At 46.3% G+C, this 18,437-nt stretch overlaps 1 protein-coding gene across 5 annotated transcripts in view; it reads left to right on the forward strand.

The window, feature by feature from the left end:
- The window catches only part of LOC135385524 (uncharacterized), a 123,750-nt gene that overhangs the window by 86,536 nt on the left and 18,777 nt on the right, over positions 1-18,437 (forward strand). For all 5 annotated transcript variants that reach the window (XM_064614878.1, XM_064614881.1, XM_064614880.1 and 2 more), the window contains 3 exons: positions 1,843-2,006; positions 3,879-3,893; positions 4,760-4,894. In XM_064614878.1, coding sequence (XP_064470948.1) covers positions 1,843-2,006; positions 3,879-3,893; positions 4,760-4,894 — 314 coding nt within the window. The remainder of the gene's footprint in view (positions 1-1,842; positions 2,007-3,878; positions 3,894-4,759; positions 4,895-18,437) is intronic.

Here is an 18,437-nt window from a genome sequence, read left to right on the forward strand (position 1 = left end):
GGAGAACAAGGCTCGATCAAGATAGACACGATAAGATTAATAACAATAGTCATGCACTACAAAGTGTTGCCGATGATGTGCAATGTCACACTATCCCGTATCCAACGAAGGGCTAAAGAGACCATCGCATCCAAAAACCCAACTATGAAACCGATACCACCATGTTCGGCATGACAGATAATGACATCATGGAAGGTTTTGGGAACTATTTGTGGCGGTACTAGGAAACCCTCTGTATCGGGTTGGGTTTCGATGATGCAAAACAAGGTAGAGCTAATTCAAGAAGTTTTGACATAATCAGAGATGGGTACGTTATCCTGGAAAGTGTCCCGATTTTCCAGCGTTTCCTGTCCCTCTTTTCTCCCGATTATATTTTCATTCGAAAAGTGCTTAGATAACAAATTAGCGAATTTTGAAGATCAGCGCTGCTTCCGTGGCTGCAGAAGTTCCGGCGGCGTGACGTCACTTCCTAAGCGAAGGGGTGAGAGTGCAGCGCTCAGAGTAGGAAAGCTGGCGTCCAGACGCCCCGTAAGAGCCAGCTCACTTGGCGACGCCCGACGCGACGTCGTGAGCGGGCGGCGGAAATAGAGGCGCATTTCCACCGCCCCGTTAGAGCGCACGATTTTCATGTTTCCACCACACTGGCATTCCGTCGTCCAAAGCAGACGAAAAATCGGGAGGCGTGGTCTTTCTGTGTCACCTTATTGGTTGCCAGCTGTCGTTCTCGGCAGCTCTCCCCGACGTCGTCAAAGAAGTTCCGCATGGCAATTTGTTTGGCTCGACGACTCTCTTCTCCAGACTCCGGAAATGCGCGTCCGTTTCCGCCGCCCGCTCACGACGTCGCGTCGGGCGTCGCCAAGTGAGAGCTGGCCCTAACTCTATGAGATACCCGCACGGTGGCGGTATTTCTTTTTTTCAAGGTCGCGAGCTCGTTCTCTATTAGGAAGCGACGTTTTCTCGTTTTTCCGGAAAATAAATTGCTGTATACTTTCAACATCCGGCGTCTGCTCTTGTCACGTATCCCGTCAAACCAATCTACGCCACCATTCCAGGTGAGATTTTCGACACCGTGGTCAGTGGTCCACGGGGAATAAAATGGCACAATAGTTTCAAAATCTGCTAAAACGGATGCGACCGTCCCTTTAACCTCTCACTTCCGAGTTCCAGTAAGTTCCAGAGGAACTCGTTCCGTTTTTGGGTAACTTTGTAACCTGAAGTTGTCCCACGCTCCCTTTGTCCAATTCTGCTGCACAAATAACCAGGCGACAGCCATGTGCGCACCGACTGCACGTGCTCTGCACCTCCTCGTCTGCGTCTGTTATGAATGCTATGAATTCCGTTTTGGCGATGTATTCAGAAACTCTAGTGGCTTTCATCATAGCGGCAAGTAATGTATTTCTAATGGCGGATGGCACTGTGTAGCTACTCGTTAAACATATTACTCTAACCGAATCCAAACTTAACATTGCTATGCCTGCTTCGGTCTCCACTGAAGATTATTACGGCGCAAATATCATGAAACGCCAACCTAAGGAATCGAATAGAAGACTTGTTTTATCTGTACATCTGAAATAATTCTACAAACTTACAAGAGTACATATGACGAAGGTACATATGAAAGTATGAAAGTACAATGCGTTAATTTCATAATGTAACTTGTGAACTTCAGGTTCATTTTCATAACATGTAATCTTGTTAGTGACTTAGTTCATTTTTTACATGTAACCAAGTATCAACATATTTTATCACATGTACTTGGCATACGTATATTCATTGAATGACAGCATATGTTCCCAGAATAGGTAATGTTTGTGGCAATACGAAACGTGGCGTTTCTTCCAGAACGGGCAGTGGGTGGCACTACTCATCATCGTCCTCCTGTTAAACTACACTTGTTACACGTCCTTCAAGCTATCAAAGTATTTCTTGCGGATGGACAATGTCACTTACGATGAGGAGCTTGAAAAGCTCGAGGGTTCAGAAGGCTCTGATCGCTACACTGAACGGTACGTAGGTCACATCTTTCCCTTTCAAAAACATCATTAAGCAATCATGATGTAACTATTTGGCTATAATTTGTGACCTTGATGTGTTGATGTGACATTATGGTCTGATGTGAAATTGATGTGAGCTTGATGTTTTGATGCCACATCAGACCGTGATGCTCTGACGTATCATCGGAACATCAATGTCCAATTTCATCCGTGTACACTGCTCTCCTTGCACTCTCTTCCAAGCGGCATGGTGATACAGTATTATACGGAAGAGATGGTAACAGACAAATGCATGCCACAAAACAGTGCATATATATTGACTTCCTCGGGTGATACAGATATACCAAACGCACACTGCGATATGAAATTACATAACTGTCATTTCAGATGTGTTGCAGAAGGGCAGTTAAGGATCGCTCGCAAGAAACCACACGAAACAGTAAATAGCAGCAACAAGAACTTGATTCAGCAACTTTGTCTTTGAAAGCGTATCGTTCATCATCAACACAGTCTGCCATAATCCACAAAGCGTAAGCTCATGGGGCACATATTCGCAATCAGGGATTTCCCCAGGATTTTCATCTGACGGGAGAGGGGGAGGGAGTGCCGTAGGGGGGAGACACCCATATCTGCTGCTTTTCTGCTGCTGCGGTATTTCGGGGAGCATTAGGGGTTGCTGGGAAAATCCCTGTTCGCAATGTCCGAAAAACGAACAGCACCAACGAAACGATTTCTTCAAGCACTCAGCTCATCGGTTCCTCCATCATGTTCCTCCGTTTGGTACAGTCGGGAACTCACCATTTCCCATGCAGTTTGCCTTTCTTGCGTAAAAACGGCATCCGACTTCGGCGAGACTGAGTTTTCACCACCACCTTGAGACAAATGCCTTAAACTCCCTTGCCTGCCGCGTCGTACTAACTTACCATGCAAAAGATATACCGTTTCCAAACACACTGCTACAACGGCATGTCAACGTGAAGGTATGCATCGAAATATATAACATGCCGTTACCAACCGCATCCCGATCAAGAAACAGAAGTCCGGTATTCTTCCTGTCTTCCCATCAGCGCTCACAATGCCTACGATCAGAGGTAAATCGTAAAAAGAACGGGAGTGCGAGGCACTCTCGAAACCGTATTTGACAAGTCGACTACGTACCCGAAACAGGGCTAAAATCCTAAAGCCGAAGCGCAAATTGGTTGTGATGCGCGGTCGACGCCCTCAGACTTCGCCGATTCAAAGCAGAGAGATTAATCTGCTGGCCACTGGCGGACAGGCTTCCACTTTCGTGCGGTGCAGCGTTGTAGGGATTGCAAAAACAATAGCTTAAATTAGGCGTGGCAATACGAAGTTACCACGCCACCTGTACCTAAGAGAAATAATTCACAAACATTTTAAATCACGCGCACGGTTTTGCAAATATTACCATCATGCTACTATGACATGCTACGGGACGAGGTAGCATGTCCTGCGGCATGGAAAACGCGTAAAAAACTCGCTATCCTTGCCGACATCAGCGTGGCCCAAGAATACCAGGGGGGACATCAAGCTTTTCTTGGGTTTTATCAAACAATCGGATGTTTTCGTCAGGGTACCCTGATGTCTCTCTTCGATCGGGTGCGCACCTCTGATGTCACATCAGGATGCTCTCGGGAAACCAGAGCAAGCACCATATTTATCTGATGTCATATCAGCTTGTTCCGATAACACCAGATGATACGTTATGCTTTTTAATGTTCCATCAGGGAACCTTATATTTACATCAAACTATTCTGTTGTCGTTTCTCGCACGGGTTTCGAATTCATCTTGTACTGATTACGTGTGTGTCGTTTGAACCTTACGAGTGTGAAGTGTCAATTAATATTTCTTCTTATCACTTCCAGAACTGGCTCCCGGAGGTGAGTTATCGTTTATTTTGTCGTTTCCTTCCTACTACAGTAAGGAGGATTCTATGCCTTAAAGGTACTGTAAAGCAGCAGGCATACATTTTTATACTTCTGGCTCATTTGACAGCCTGGTTGTTCAGTATACAAACGCCACAAATTTCGTTCAAATCCACCTCGTAGTTTATTAGAAAGTTCAGATTTAATATTACAGGCAACCCTGTGTGTAAGACCCGACACGAATTCCGCAGTTCCCCCTTGTAGGGCGGAAAACATAAACATGCCAATAACAGTGGGAGTGTACAGCGGCATCTGTGGACCGCTACCATCACTACGTCGGCTTGCCTGACGTGGTGCATTTTTGCGTGGGTGACTCTCATGGTGTTTCTGGTGACAGTTTATTACTCATTTCCACGATATACCAATGTTCTTGCATTTTGAGATAATATATGTCAGGAACTATCTCGTTTGAACAAACTTTTCAAAGAAAGTTCATGAAGCCGGCTACTTAGCCCATGACTTAGCCGATACAAGGTTGGAGACATGTAACACTGTTGCTCGACGAATAGGCGATTGTTTCCCACCAGGCGTCGCCCCTCGTCTTTTCACCGTAATTTCAGTCGTTTCTGTTGCACATAAAATTTGCACTGTGGATTTCTTTCGGAATAAGCTTTCAAATGCCGCTGCCATTAACAGCTTGCCTGCTGGTTTACAGTACCTTTAAAATGCGCGAGTTGAGACTTTGTCGGTAAGGGTACCCCTTCTCGTGTAGTACGGCTACCTCCCGTAGATAGCACTGATACCCATCCGTCAATGCGTTGAAGTGTGTTTGCATTATTCCACGATTTACATGTTCATAATATTTCGAAACATACACGCAGTTATCTCACTGAATCCGGCATGCGATCATTCCGAGAGGTCAGCGAAAGAGACATGAGTCAGCTAAATCGCCTGGGACGGATGTCAAAGTCCACCATGCAAAGGCTTAAAAGACGCAGGAAGAAGCGAAGGAAACCGTAAGAACGACATCCGGTTCTAGAAGCAAATATGCATAGCAATTTTGACCATATACTGGAACCGAGTTCACTGTTCTGTCGCGTATTCATCATTTTCGTTTCTTGTGGGTTCTGGGTATCGACATTGTTAAATTTCAGGTGAGCAAAATAGGATACCCACAGAAGCTAGAAGCTGAGAATGAGGTAGCAGAGGATCGGATTCAAAGACGGGATTGCTAGAGTCGCCGTGGGATACCGAGATTTCATTCTAACCGAATTCTGCCGCAAGGCCCTCACACTGAACGGAAACGGGGTTAAGCACCGAAAAGGTCCTGACACAAGTTCAATGAACTTCATCGCTAAGAATTCCTAAGCCTAAGCCACCCTTCGTAAACATGAGCACCTCGTGCAAAGGAGCGAGAGGTTTAAGAGAGCGTTCACCCGCCCCATACAAGCTATCTACAGAAGCGCGAAAACCCTAGCGATTTCTTTGTCAACTCCAACACCGGTGTAGAGGAGATGATGTTCCCCTACATGAGTCCAGAGCGGTGGTGATGGAATCTCGCAGTGGGGGCCTGCTATGGCGCGCTATAGTGGCGCATCGTCGTCGTCCACGGGCCGCCACGTCGGAAAAGGAGCCCCAGTACAATGGAGCAAGCCCATGCAACCTTTAAAGGATGCACGTACAACAAGCTAACTGCGTCAAAACCACAGCCTACACTTACACTCCCTTCATCAATGACGCGTTCATATGCACGAGCTTCAATGTTATATGCTACATTGAGTGCGGCTGCTGCTCAATGCAATGCACTGGTGAAGCCGAACAGCAAATGACCTACCGACAACGGAGCTCACACCTTGAACTAACTCGCCAAAGCGGTTGCGGAATATTTTATTAAACAACATTAAGCTATACATATGATGAACAGGGTTCAGATCCACACGCGACAGACGTGATAAGGAGCCATACCTCATATACGACTTCAATACCATTCACCCATTCGGCACTAACAGGTCACAAGGCACTCAGAAGCATTCCACGCTTAAAACGCCTCCCAGAAGTTTTCTTTTTCTTTTTCTTATTTCTGTTCGCTTTACAATCTATCAACGTTGTTATTCTTTGCATTTACACTATTTTCATTATTTGTGGCATAACACAATTATCATACATATATTGAAGGAACGGTAAAGTTAAATATAACCGCAATGTTTCAAGGTACCATCACGTATAAACTTGACTGTGTGATCACACTCACAAGTCATCACCTCTCAGTTCTTCATACTTTTAGCACTAATTAATTTTTGATCACTTTAAGAAACTGAAAGGTGGCGTCCTTGAACGTTCGCAAAGAACAAAGATGGAGTCTGCTTCGGATTGGCGGACAGAAATCACGTGTACTGAAGTACAAAGTGACGCATTTGAGGCAGGTTACTAGTTGCCATTAGACTTTTTGAAGAACAACAGCAACTCCTGAGAACTCCTCGTTGCGAGACAGCTGAGATCAGGAGCGACGCCACAACGGTCGGTCTGTGGATTGCTTTTGCCCACCTGAGGGTTCTTTAACGTGCGATGAAAGCTCACCACACGGCACCTCGGTTAACTCCTGAGAAGGTCGGTTTAAAGGAATGCTTTGGGACGATCGGTGAAAAAAATTACTGCACAGCGTAGTTCGTGCATTGTATCCACAGTATACCTGCCATCAACTTTGTTTCTTTCTCATGTGACGAATTATGCCTCAAATAAGCGAGCAATCAATCCGAAACAGGAACGCGGAGAGGACTCGCAGAAACTTTCCCCTCCGAAGGCCAACGCGTTACGTCACCCTGCATGGAGCAGACAAGTATAGTGTACCACGCAAGTCGTAGCCGCTGTGTTGCATTCCCGAAACAAAAACAATGGACGAATATTCCGGATCAGATTACTCAGACACAGATGGTAAGAAACAGCGGTCACCTGCTTTCCTCAGAGTCAGGAAACAGAGCAGGAATAGTATGACTAATGCATGGTGACGTTCGCGGACCATAGAAAGAAAGAAGTGGTACTTCCATCGACGCACGGTGGGAGCCACACTTTTTCAAATTTCAAATTTGCAAAACATCGCATCCAAGTAATTTAAACAAAGATCTGGTTTGCGTTCTTGTGTTCCGGAATATATAAGCCGTGCACCTTCGCAACCCAGATGGAACAAAGCAGTCCCGTGGATATCCCAAGGATATCGGGCCGCGAGATCGGGATATCCGTCAGATGTGCTCAATTTGAAGTGTGGACGTCTACAGGACGACCTTAAACGGACCCAAGTGACCGCAAATTCGTTGTACCCTGGATGTCAGAATATGGACATGCCAGTACGTCGACGGGATGTGTATGGCACACTACTTCTGCGTGTGGAACTTTTCTAATCGAAATCGCCATTTTTTTCAACATCGTACTTTGTCTCCCTTTGTTTCGTAGTCGTATCTCCTACAAAGGACGATGAGCGCAGCGTTCTAATGGACAAAACACAATTAGAACGAAAAATCATACAAATATAAACCCCCCATGACCACACAGGTCGAACAGCTCACAAAAAGGAGGGCAGCACACTTGGCTTCCTAAGGAGTACGGATACTACACATTGCTTGTCTCGCGAGTTTCCGCATATTGTAAAATCATGTTCGCCTGTGAGTCAAAATGGAGAGTGAGGTGTCGAACTTTAATCCTATTACGTACATAAGCAACACTAAAGTTAGGCATTGCTTGGAGTATTAACTCTCCATGAAGATGGCGTCGTGTTTCTTACAGCTGTTGGTTTGAGATATTCAGTTGGTCCATCGAAAGTCAAACATTCGCACTGCTACAAAGTGTGATGAGAGACTTTCAAAGATGTGATGACGATCGCGCGTTAAGACTCACTGGGCCGATGCGATGTACTTAAACTAAGGAGACATGTGCTACCATGAAGAAGACCGAGAGACACGGACACAGAAGACGACACACGTAGGTTCTCAGACACAGCAATAAATTTATTAGTTCATCTCAACTTAAAAGCTAAAAATCTTCGAAGGGGTGCGAGAGGGATAAAAGACGCATTGCTAACTACGTTTCCCCTGGTGGCAATCTCCAAGGATTCCCGAAACAACCTTCGGTGTGCGTAGGGTTCCCACGCAAGCACTGTAGTGTTCTTGAAGCAAGGCTGGCAACCTTTACAATCCCGTAAATGATCTACCAGTTCTGAAGACCCGGCTATTCTTTCAACATTTGCTGCATGTTCCCTAATCCGGTCATTGAGGCACCGGCGCGTCTGGCCAACGTACACAAAGCCGCACTCAAGGGGAATAGAATACACAACGTTCTGCTTGCAAGGAACAAAAGGCTTACTGTGCCTCACGCCACAAGATTCAGATTTAGAGCTGAAGGGGGTCAAACGACTTAATTTAAAGGCATTGGAAAAAACAACTTTGATATTATAGTATTTAGCGACAGCAAGAATGTTGTGAGCAACTGCATGGAAATAGGGAATTACAACTACATTACGAGAGTTTCCATCATTCCATGGTCTACACTGTGAACTTTCAAGCAATTTCATGGCCCTTTTCGCAATCAATTGGTTGTCATACCCGGCCTGCGTGAGTCTTTCACATTGCTTCCGCAAACTACTCCAAGCAAAATGAAAACAGCTTTTCTTCGTTGCAGCATTCAAGAGGGATGTACAAACACCGAACTTAACAAGTTTAGAATGTGCGCTTGAGTAGGGCAGGACCGGCTTGCAGTTTTCTTTTCCATATGACCAACAAAACCCCCGGTTACAATGAAATGTGAGGTCCAGGAACCTCAGCATCCCATGAGAGGGTTGCTCTACACAAAACTTTAACTCGGGTGCTACTGTACTAACAAGCTGTAAGGTAGAATCCACACATACGAGGGGGGGACCCAAAAGAAACCGGAATTGTCCTCGGGAGGGCGGATTGCATGTGATACAGGCTTTAACCACTAGCTGAGTGTTTTACGAACTGTTTTGCATCAGTGCACCAGATGGTGTTGTTGTGCAAAGCTGCGTTCGGCTGCAGTGAGTTCTATTTTTAGACCCCTTCAACACGTTTACCTATTTCGTGATGGCTGATTTGCACGAACAACGTGCGGCAGTGAAATTTTGTTTCCTGTTGGGCAAAAACGCATCCGAAACGGCACTTATGCTACAGATGGCTTACAAGGAGGCAGCTTAGAGCGAAACACAAGTGTACGAATGGGTTTCTCGATTTAAACGAGGCGAAATGTCGATTGACGATCAACCTCGTTCCGGAAGGCCTTCGACCAGCCGCACCGAAGAAAATGTTGACAGAATTAGTCAAGCCGTCTTGCAAGACCGCCGTCGGACCATCGATGAGCTTGTGGAGTTGACAGGGGTGTCGTGGAGCTCATGTCAGCGAATTTTATCCAACGACTTGCGATGTGCGATGAAGGACCAGTTGGAGACGGACCCCGACTTCCTTTCTAAAATCATAACCGGAGACGAATCTTGGTGCTACGGTTACGACCCCGAAACGTAACAGCAGTCTAGCCAATGGAAAACAGCCAGTTCCCCACGACCCAAGAAAGCACGGCAAGTGAAGTCGCACGTCAAGACAATGGTGATCTGTTTCTTTGATGTGAGGGGGCTCCTGCACTCGGAATTTGTTCCGCCGGGTCAAACGGTCAACCAAAGTTTTTATTGGGAAGTTTTAAGAAGGTTGCGCCACGATCTGCGGAAGAAACGTCCCGAGTTGTGGAAGTCAGGTGATTGGTTCTTTCACCATGACAGCGCACCTGCCCACACCGCGCTGAGTGTTCAGCAGTTTGTGACAAAAAATGGCATGACCCCTGTGCCCCACCCTGCCTACTCACCTGATCTCGCCCCCTGTGACTTTTTTCTGTTCCCCCGGATGAAGAAAGTCCTCAAAGGGAAACGTTTCGCCGATGTCGAAGAAGTGAAACAGAAAACGGCACAAGCACTAAAAAGCATCAACGTCGACGAGTTCCAAAACTGTTTTGAGCAGTGGAAAAAACGTCTGGACAGGTGCATTGCATCAAAGGGAGATTACTTTGAAGGTGTTTGATGTTAGAGCATGTAACAATAAAAACAGAATTTTTTAGAAAACAATTCCGGTTTCTTTTGGGTCCCCCCTCGTATAGGACCAGCATCAGAGATAACAATGATATGATCAACAAACCGACGAACCAAAACACGCTTTTGACTCCCATAACTCGTAAGCTTGCCCAGCTCAATGTCCAAGGTATTTAGATAAATTTCTGATAAGACAGGAGCGACCGCGGATCCAATGCATACACCATTTTTCTGAACGAACAAACAATTGTCAACAGAGATAACCGTAGATTTCAAATAACACTCTAGAATACTGAGAAAATCATCACAGAAAAGACCAACTTCAGACTGAAAAACAACCAACTGATCTTCAATAAAATGTTTGACTGTCCTGAGTAGAACCTTTACGTTCAGCGAGTAATACAAATCTTTTATATCAAGGGAAAACATAGTTACCAGAGCACCGTGGAAGGGCTCTAAGCTCTCGATCAGTTCATCAGAATTCCGTAGCGAGAGAGAACCAGGAAGCTGTAGAACTTTTAGTCCGCATTGGAGAAATTTTGCAACGAGTTTCTGCCAGGTACCAATTTCACTCACAACGACACGAAGAGGCATCTGCGGTTTGTGGTCTTTTAAAAGGAACTTGACCGATAGCTCAGAGCACTTGCAGTTTACAGCAAGTTTGGACATTTGGTGGTTCGCCTTGGCGAAAATGCTTACAATAGAGGACTTGTACTTTTGTAACGAACCACGAAACGGAGTGAAAAGATCACCAATAGGCAGAATTGACCTTGTTCAAGTATATTGCACTGGGCAAAACAGCAAATTTACCAGACTTATCACATTGAAGCAACATGGCGTCAATGGAAAAAAGTTCATCCTTAACATTCCTGATCTGCTTCAAATGAGGTGATGGGCCGTTAGTATAAGCGGAAGCGGGAATGCGGGAGAGACAGCGTTCAGTAAACACCAATTTGTCAGTGCTATCAGTAATTTTGGTGGAAACATGACTTATGAGCGCTGCAACATCAAACTTTGTAGGTTTCACAGGCAGGGAGCATTTCGGGGGCTGGGACAGAACCTCAAGTGAATTCTGAGAAATGCTTACATCAAAAGGGTTGACCAGTTCAGAAGAAGCAGTGCCAGCTTTGCACGTGGGAGAAGCCGCAATCACAAAAGTTTTTTTCTTCGAGCACCACTGCCTAGCAAACTCCGTGCTTTGAAGCTGCGACCACTTTAAGAAGTATGTCTCTGAAGCATACCTGTCGCCGTAGAGTAATGTCCAAATCTTGGACGACAGGGTCCTGAGGTTACGAACCTGTCAAACCAGAGTAGACTTGTAGCAGCACAGGAGCTTTAACTTGAGATGCCACGGAAGTAACAGCTGCGAGCCCAGGAGGACACCAGGGGGTACAAATTTGCGCCGAAGAACCAGCTTGATGAGTGCAATGTCGGATTCGACAGAAGCGATAGCCAGGCCAAGATGACACAGGGTATATAAAGCAGCATGTTCAATAACCGATTTATCCAAAAGGGCAAGTTGAGATGGACCAATGTTCACGACACTCACAATTCCTGCATTCGGAAGCACTAAAGAAACAAGGGAAAGGGTGCAGGCTAGCTGGTATAGATCCATGAAGAAGACTGAGAGACACGGACACAGAAGACGACACACGTAGGTTCTCAGACACAGCAATAAATTTATTAGTTCATCTCAACTTAAAAGCTAAAAATCTTCGAAGGGGTGCGAGAGGGATAAAAGACGCATTGCTAACTACGTTTCCCCTGGTGGCAATCTCCAAGGATTCCCGAAACAACCTTCGGTGTGCGTAGGGTTCCCACGCAAGCACTGTAGTGTCCTTGAAGCAAGGCTGGCAACCTTTACAATCCCGTAAATGATCTACCAGTTCCGAAGACCCGGCCATTCTTTCAACATTTGCTGCATGTTCCCTAATCCGGTCATTGAGGCACCGGCGCGTCTGGCCAACGTACACAAAGCCGCACTCAAGGGGAATAGAATACACAACGTTCTGCTTGCAAGGAACAAAAGGCTTCCTGTGCCGAACTTAACAAGTTTAGAATGTGCGCTTGAGTAGGGCAGGACCGGCTTGCAGTTTTCTTTTCCATATGACCAACAAAAACCCCGGTTACAATGAAATGTGATGTCCAGGAACCTCAGCATCCCATGAGAGGGTTGCTCTACACAAAACTTTAACTCGGGTGCTACTGTACTAACAAGCTGTAAGGTAGAATCCACACATATAGAACCAGCATCAGAGATAACAATGATATCATCAACAAACCGACGAATCAAAACACGCTTTTGACTCCCATAACTCGTAAGCTTGCCCAGCTCAATGTCCAAGGTATTTAGATAAATTTCTGATAAGACAGGAGCGACCGCGGATCCAATGCATACACCATTTTTCTGAACGAACAAACAATTGTCAACAGAGATAACCGTAGATTTCAAATAACACTCTAGAATACTGAGAAAATCATCACAGGAAAGACCAACTTCAGACTGAAAAACAACGAACTGATCTTCAATAAAATGTTTGACTGTCCTGAGTAGAACCTTTACGTTCAGCGAGTAATACAAATCTTTTATATAAAGGGAAAACATAGTTACCAGAGCACCGTGGATGGGCTCTAAGCTCTCGATCACTTCCTCAGAATTCCGTAGCGAGAGAGAACCAGGAAGCTGTAGAACTTTTAGTCCGCGTTGGAGAAATTTTGCAACGAGTTTCTGCCACACTCTAAAAAATAAAACTGATTTTTAGGTGTAATTGGGGTGTATTTGGGGTGTATCAATTGTTTTACTCCCTTATTACACATTCAGGAAAAAGAATACACCCTGTTTTGGTCTGAAATGGGTGTAATATGTGTATGTCCCGCTCTGCAGGGTGTAATTTCGAGAATTGGTGTGAAAAAGGTGTAGTGGCCATCAAATTTCTAACGTTTCGCTAGGACAGGTCTGGCAACAGTGTGCTGTTTACTCCAGTGGAGTGCAGCTGTAGCTTCCACAGTTTCGCCACGAAAACCACCGCCCCCCTTGACCACGTGATCATCCGTAACGAATCACGACAAAATAGCCGGAAAACGGCGCCCAAGAGCGCGCGCTGGCTGATCGAACTGCGCATGTGCGTTGCGTGCCCTCTCCACACCCTCTCCTCCCCCCCCCCCCCCTGTTCCGAGCGCTTCGCCAGGTCATCTGCTAATATTATCGGGAAGCAGAAAATGAAAATCCAGAAGACGAAGGAATTCACATGTACAAATTTATTGACACGGTAAACATATACACAAGAAGCAACATTTGAATGCAAGTAAATCTACACGATTACTACAGAATACTGCAGAATAAACAGAGAATAAATAGCGCCGAGCAACAGAAAGCGTGACTATCATATTATACAATTCTTAAGGGAACCTATTCGGTTTGGAGAAAGTAGATATTATTATACATATCTATAGCACGTGATGAGTCGCAGAAGTCATCCGCTTCATCCCAGCACAACTGTCGAATTTTCTGGTGACAGGGGCCACATGCTCGCGGATCGCAGGGCCACGAACAGCTGTCTGTGTCTGAATGAAAAAACAAAAAACAAGGGAACCTGTTAATAATATGGTAAACCGGAGCACAGGCAACGTTAATTGGCTGAATACGCTCTATAAGACATGCCAGCGTTACGCGTCTAATGTCGACTAATGACAAAATTGGAGGAGCCCTGCGTACGCGATGCACGCTGTTTTCCTTTTCATGCACACCAGTGTACTAAGCATCAGACACATTCAAACAGCGGAACAAAACGCAAGACGCAACGCCACGCAGAATCATCAACCAGATCATGACTGTTAACCGGCAGAAAGTGGAAGTGAGGGGCAAGGTGCACACAGTTAGGCGACAGTATTAAACGTCTGATCACTGACATGCATCATACGTTTGTCTGCTTACCTTTCATTCAGGCGTTCACCTCATCCATGGCTCGAAGATCTTCGAAATCCACGAAACGAAATCACCGCCTGCTCACATAGGCAGACGCGAGCTACACAACGGTCAGACGGGTCGGCGCCTCGGAGAAACGAACGCGGGCGAATCCACCGGTTAAATGAGCCTCAGCCAATCATGATCGAGAAGGGTCACGTGGGAGACCGGAGCCAATGGAAAGTAAATAGCCGGAATTTGGCGGGAAATGCCAGTGGCGACACTATTTGCGCGGCCGCGAAACCGGCTTACTGTGCCTCCTCTGTTTACTCTGTGTTCTCTGTAGCGGACGACGACAACGACGACAACGATGGCCACGCGCGTGGAGCACCCGCTCTCAGTTCCACCGGCGCGGCCATGGAGACAGGCCACCGTCATCGCCTCTCCGTGGCATACCATCATCGCCGGTCGGGGCTCATGTAGAGGAAGACCACCGTCCTCTACATTTGGTGACCCGGACAAAGAACATCACGTCCGGAGCAATTCGGCCCTTCACCATCCCAAATTTCTGACCACGCCATCGAGCAGCACTACCTCCGGCACACACGGTCCACCTTCACTCCTACCGCACTCTTCGCTCTCTCTCACCTACGCTTCTCTCTTCGCTCAAGTCTTCTCACGCTTCTCACTGCCGGCCGCGACACTCGAGCCTTGCGCTCACCTGCCGGTTGCGGCAGTCGCGGCAGCCGACGCCTCGGCACGCTTAAGCCCGTCTCGGCACCTCACTCACTCCACCTGGGACTATCGAGCTTCGGCTCCCGTGCCGGTCGCGGCACCCCAGGACCACGACACCGAGCGCCTCACTCTCTCTGCGACGGATCGCTGTTCCCGTCCACACCTACACACGGATGCTGTTCCCGTCTTCATCCCCTCTGAAACGCCGCCAACGTGTTCCGTGCCCCTGTTCCCGCTGTTCCCTGTTCTTGCGATGCGTCCGCAACGCATCTGACGGCCGGGGGACCCCTGTAGCGGACGACGACAACGACGACAACGATGGCCGCGCGCGTGGAGCACCCGCTCTCAGTTCCACCGGCGCCGCCATGGAGACAGGCCACCGTCATCGCCTCTCCGTGGCATACCATCATCGCCGGTCGGGGCTCATGTAGAGGAAGACCACCGTCCTCTACATTCTCCAACTATGGCGGTTGGAGTTAGTTGTGGAAGTTTTCGTGTTCTTTGGGGGGGTCGTTTGGTGAACCACAGTTCATTCGACCATCTGAGTTTAGTATGACACTGCAAGGATTATGGTTCCGGGTCTCGAACGGATGCAAGCAACAGATGCGCCGTGCCCATCGGATCGAGTAACTTGTCGGAGCGTCTTGCTGCAGCGTGCTGTTTTGTAAGTGTTGGTGTATTTTGTCTTGTCTGGTTGATTGAGGTGCCTTTGAAGCGGGTATTTCGAGATTCTGTTTGAACCTTATGTGAAATGCACGGATTAGATCAGAGAACAGTGCGCGTCGCGTTGTGTCGTCGCGCGTCACATGTGGTCGTTAGGCAAAGTCAAGGGGTATACGTAACAAACGAAGTTCGTGCAATTTGTGGTAGCAAGTAAGGCAGCTGGCAAGAGTCACAACTCAAGAGGCGAGAGGTAGCGGGCAATGAAACCACGAGGCCACAACCCTCTGATTTCCGGTCAGATGTGCTGAATGGCTGTGCGCGTCTTCTGAACAAGACCCTGGCAAGTTTGCGTGTTGGCGATGTCAGAATGCTGTAATTGGTTATACACTTGACCAGAAATCAGAGAGGTATGGGTTCGGGTCTCGCTACCGACACTTCGCTGACCCTTTACCGATTGCGGCTTTGTAGGGACATTGGTCTTTTAACTACACTATGATTGTGTGCTTCTTAATTTCTACGTTATTTTAGTATAATCTGATTTTTAACTAGTCGCAATATTACCATGGTTTTGGCGTATTATAGCTTAAGTTGCTTTTGCGCCAATAAAATTCAATCATGATCATCATTTATCGATTGTCTTACTTTCTATCTTGAGCTCCTTGCATGTTGACGAGGGCTGTGTTTGTGTATACTCTTAATTCTTCTCTAGCCTCAGCCATCTGCGTAACTGTCATGTAATTGGTATTTCGCCCTTAATTTGATTGAGACATTTCACAGTTCATTTTTTCTTTCACTACAGAGGCAGGACTACCCTTGGCCTCACCGTAATACCTTCATCTTGGTCGACATGTTGGTGGACATTTTTACGTATTGTATTGTGCGGTGACTATTGGTGTTGTTATTGCAGTGCATGCAGTGTATTATAGGTAATCCGAATAAAGAATATGCCTGTTATTTTAACCGTTGTGTTTTGCCCTCGGCATAACACCCTTACTGAAGGGTGTTGTCTTGCCAGGGGGTGTAGACATACACCAAAAAGGGAGTCAGTTAGGGTACCGCTAGATTACACCTAAAGAGGTGTTCAGAGAACACCCTTTCTGAGGGGTGTAGTTTTGCCAGAGGGTGTATATATACACCAAAAAGGTAGTCAGTTAGGGTATCGTCAAATTACACCAAAAAAGGAGTTATATTTTTAGGGTGCAGGTACCAATTTCACTCACAACGACACGAAGAGGCATCTGCGGTTTGTGGTCTTTTAAAAGGAACTTGACCGATAGCTCAGAGCACTTGCAGTGAGGAACTGATCGAGAGCTTAGAGCCCTTCCACGGTGCTCTGGTAACTATGTTTTTCCCTTGATATAAAAGATTTGTATTACTCGCTGAACGTAAAGGTTCTACTCAGGACAGTCAAACATTTTATTGAAGATCAGTTGGTTGTTTTTCAGTCTGAAGTTGGTCTTTCCTGTGATGATTTTCTCAGTATTCTAGAGTGTTATTTGAAATCTACGGTTATCTCTGTTGACAATTGTTTGTTCGTTCAGAAAAATGGTGTATGCATTGGATCCGCGGTCGCTCCTGTCTTATCAGAAATTTATCTAAATACCTTGGACATTGAGCTGGGCAAGCTTACGAGTTATGGGAGTCAAAAGCGTGTTTTGATTCGTCGGTTTGCTGATCATATCATTGTTATCTCTGATGCTGGTTCTATATGTGTGGATTCTACCTTACAGCTTGTTAGTACAGTAGCACCCGAGTTAAAGTTTTGTGTAGAGCAACCCTCTCATGGGATGCTGAGGTTCCTGGACCTCACATTTCATTGTAACCGGGGTTTTTGTTGGTCATATGGAAAAGAAAACTGCAAGCCGGTCCTGCCCTACTCAAGCGCACATTCTAAACTTGTTAAGTTCGGTGTTTGTACATCCCTCTTGAATGCTGCAACGAAGAAAAGCTGTTTTCATTTTGTTTGGAGTAGTTTGCGGAAGCAATGTGAAAGACTCACGCAGGCCGGGTATGACAACCAATTGATTGCGAAAAGGGCCATGAAATTGCTTGAAAGTTCACAGTGTAGACCATGGAATGATGGAAACTCTCGTAATGTAGTTGTAATTCCCTATTTCCATGCAGTTGCTCACAACATTCTTGCTGTCGCTAAATACTATAATATCAAAGTTGTTTTTTCCAATGCCTTTAAATTAAGTCGTTTGACCCCCTTCAGCTCTAAATCTGAATCTTGTGGCGTGAGGCACAGGAAGCCTTTTGTTCCTTGCAAGCAGAACGTTGTGTATTCTATTCCCCTTGAGTGCGGCTTTGTGTACGTTGGCCAGACGCGCCGGTGCCTCAATGACCGGATTAGGGAACATGCAGCAAATGTTGAAAGAATGGCCGGGTCTTCGGAACTGGTAGATCATTTATGGGATTGTAAAGGTTGCCAGCCTTGCTTCAAGGACACTACAGTGCTTGCGTGGGAACCCTACGCACACCGAAGGTTGTTTCGGGAATCCTTGGAGATTGCCACCAGGGGAAACGTAGTTAGCAATGCGTCTTTTATCCCTCTCGCACCCCTTCGAAGATTTTTAGCTTTTAAGTTGAGATGAACTAATAAATTTATTGCTGTGCCTGAGAACCTACGTGTGTCGTCTTCTGTGTCCGTGTCTCTCGGTCTTCTTCATGCATCTATACCAGCTAGCCTGCACCCTTTCACTTGTTTCTTTATGTGCTACCATGTTGCGGAAGAAGCACGGCATAGTTTACGCTAACAATATAGGTGCATTTCTTGGCTTTATGACGACGGAAATATGTTGGTAAGCGGCAAAACGACATGTAAACAAAGTCACGTGAACTCAAAATCACGTTTTCTATAAGTGCGACCAGGACGAGGTGGCGGTTTTGCAAAGAGCAGCCGCTTGAGGGTATGAAAGAGCTGAGGCTCTGAGGCTGATGAACTGATGTTCTGAGGCTGGAACAACATAGAAGGGACAAATACATACAAAGCCTCAATTTGCCTAAGAAATTAACGATGAGGGTAGTTGAGGGTAACTTGAGGGTAGTTACAAAGATGGCGGATTTATGTCACTCCTGCGCTTACAACAGACCTCCGAATCTCCCGTGCGCGAAACACATTCATTCGCCTTCACGATAGACACGTGATGAGCGCCGGGACGCTCGTTATCATGTTACGTGT

Source organism: Ornithodoros turicata, chromosome 2 (genome assembly GCF_037126465.1).
Source record: "Ornithodoros turicata isolate Travis chromosome 2, ASM3712646v1, whole genome shotgun sequence".
NCBI lineage: Eukaryota > Metazoa > Arthropoda > Arachnida > Ixodida > Argasidae > Ornithodoros > Ornithodoros turicata.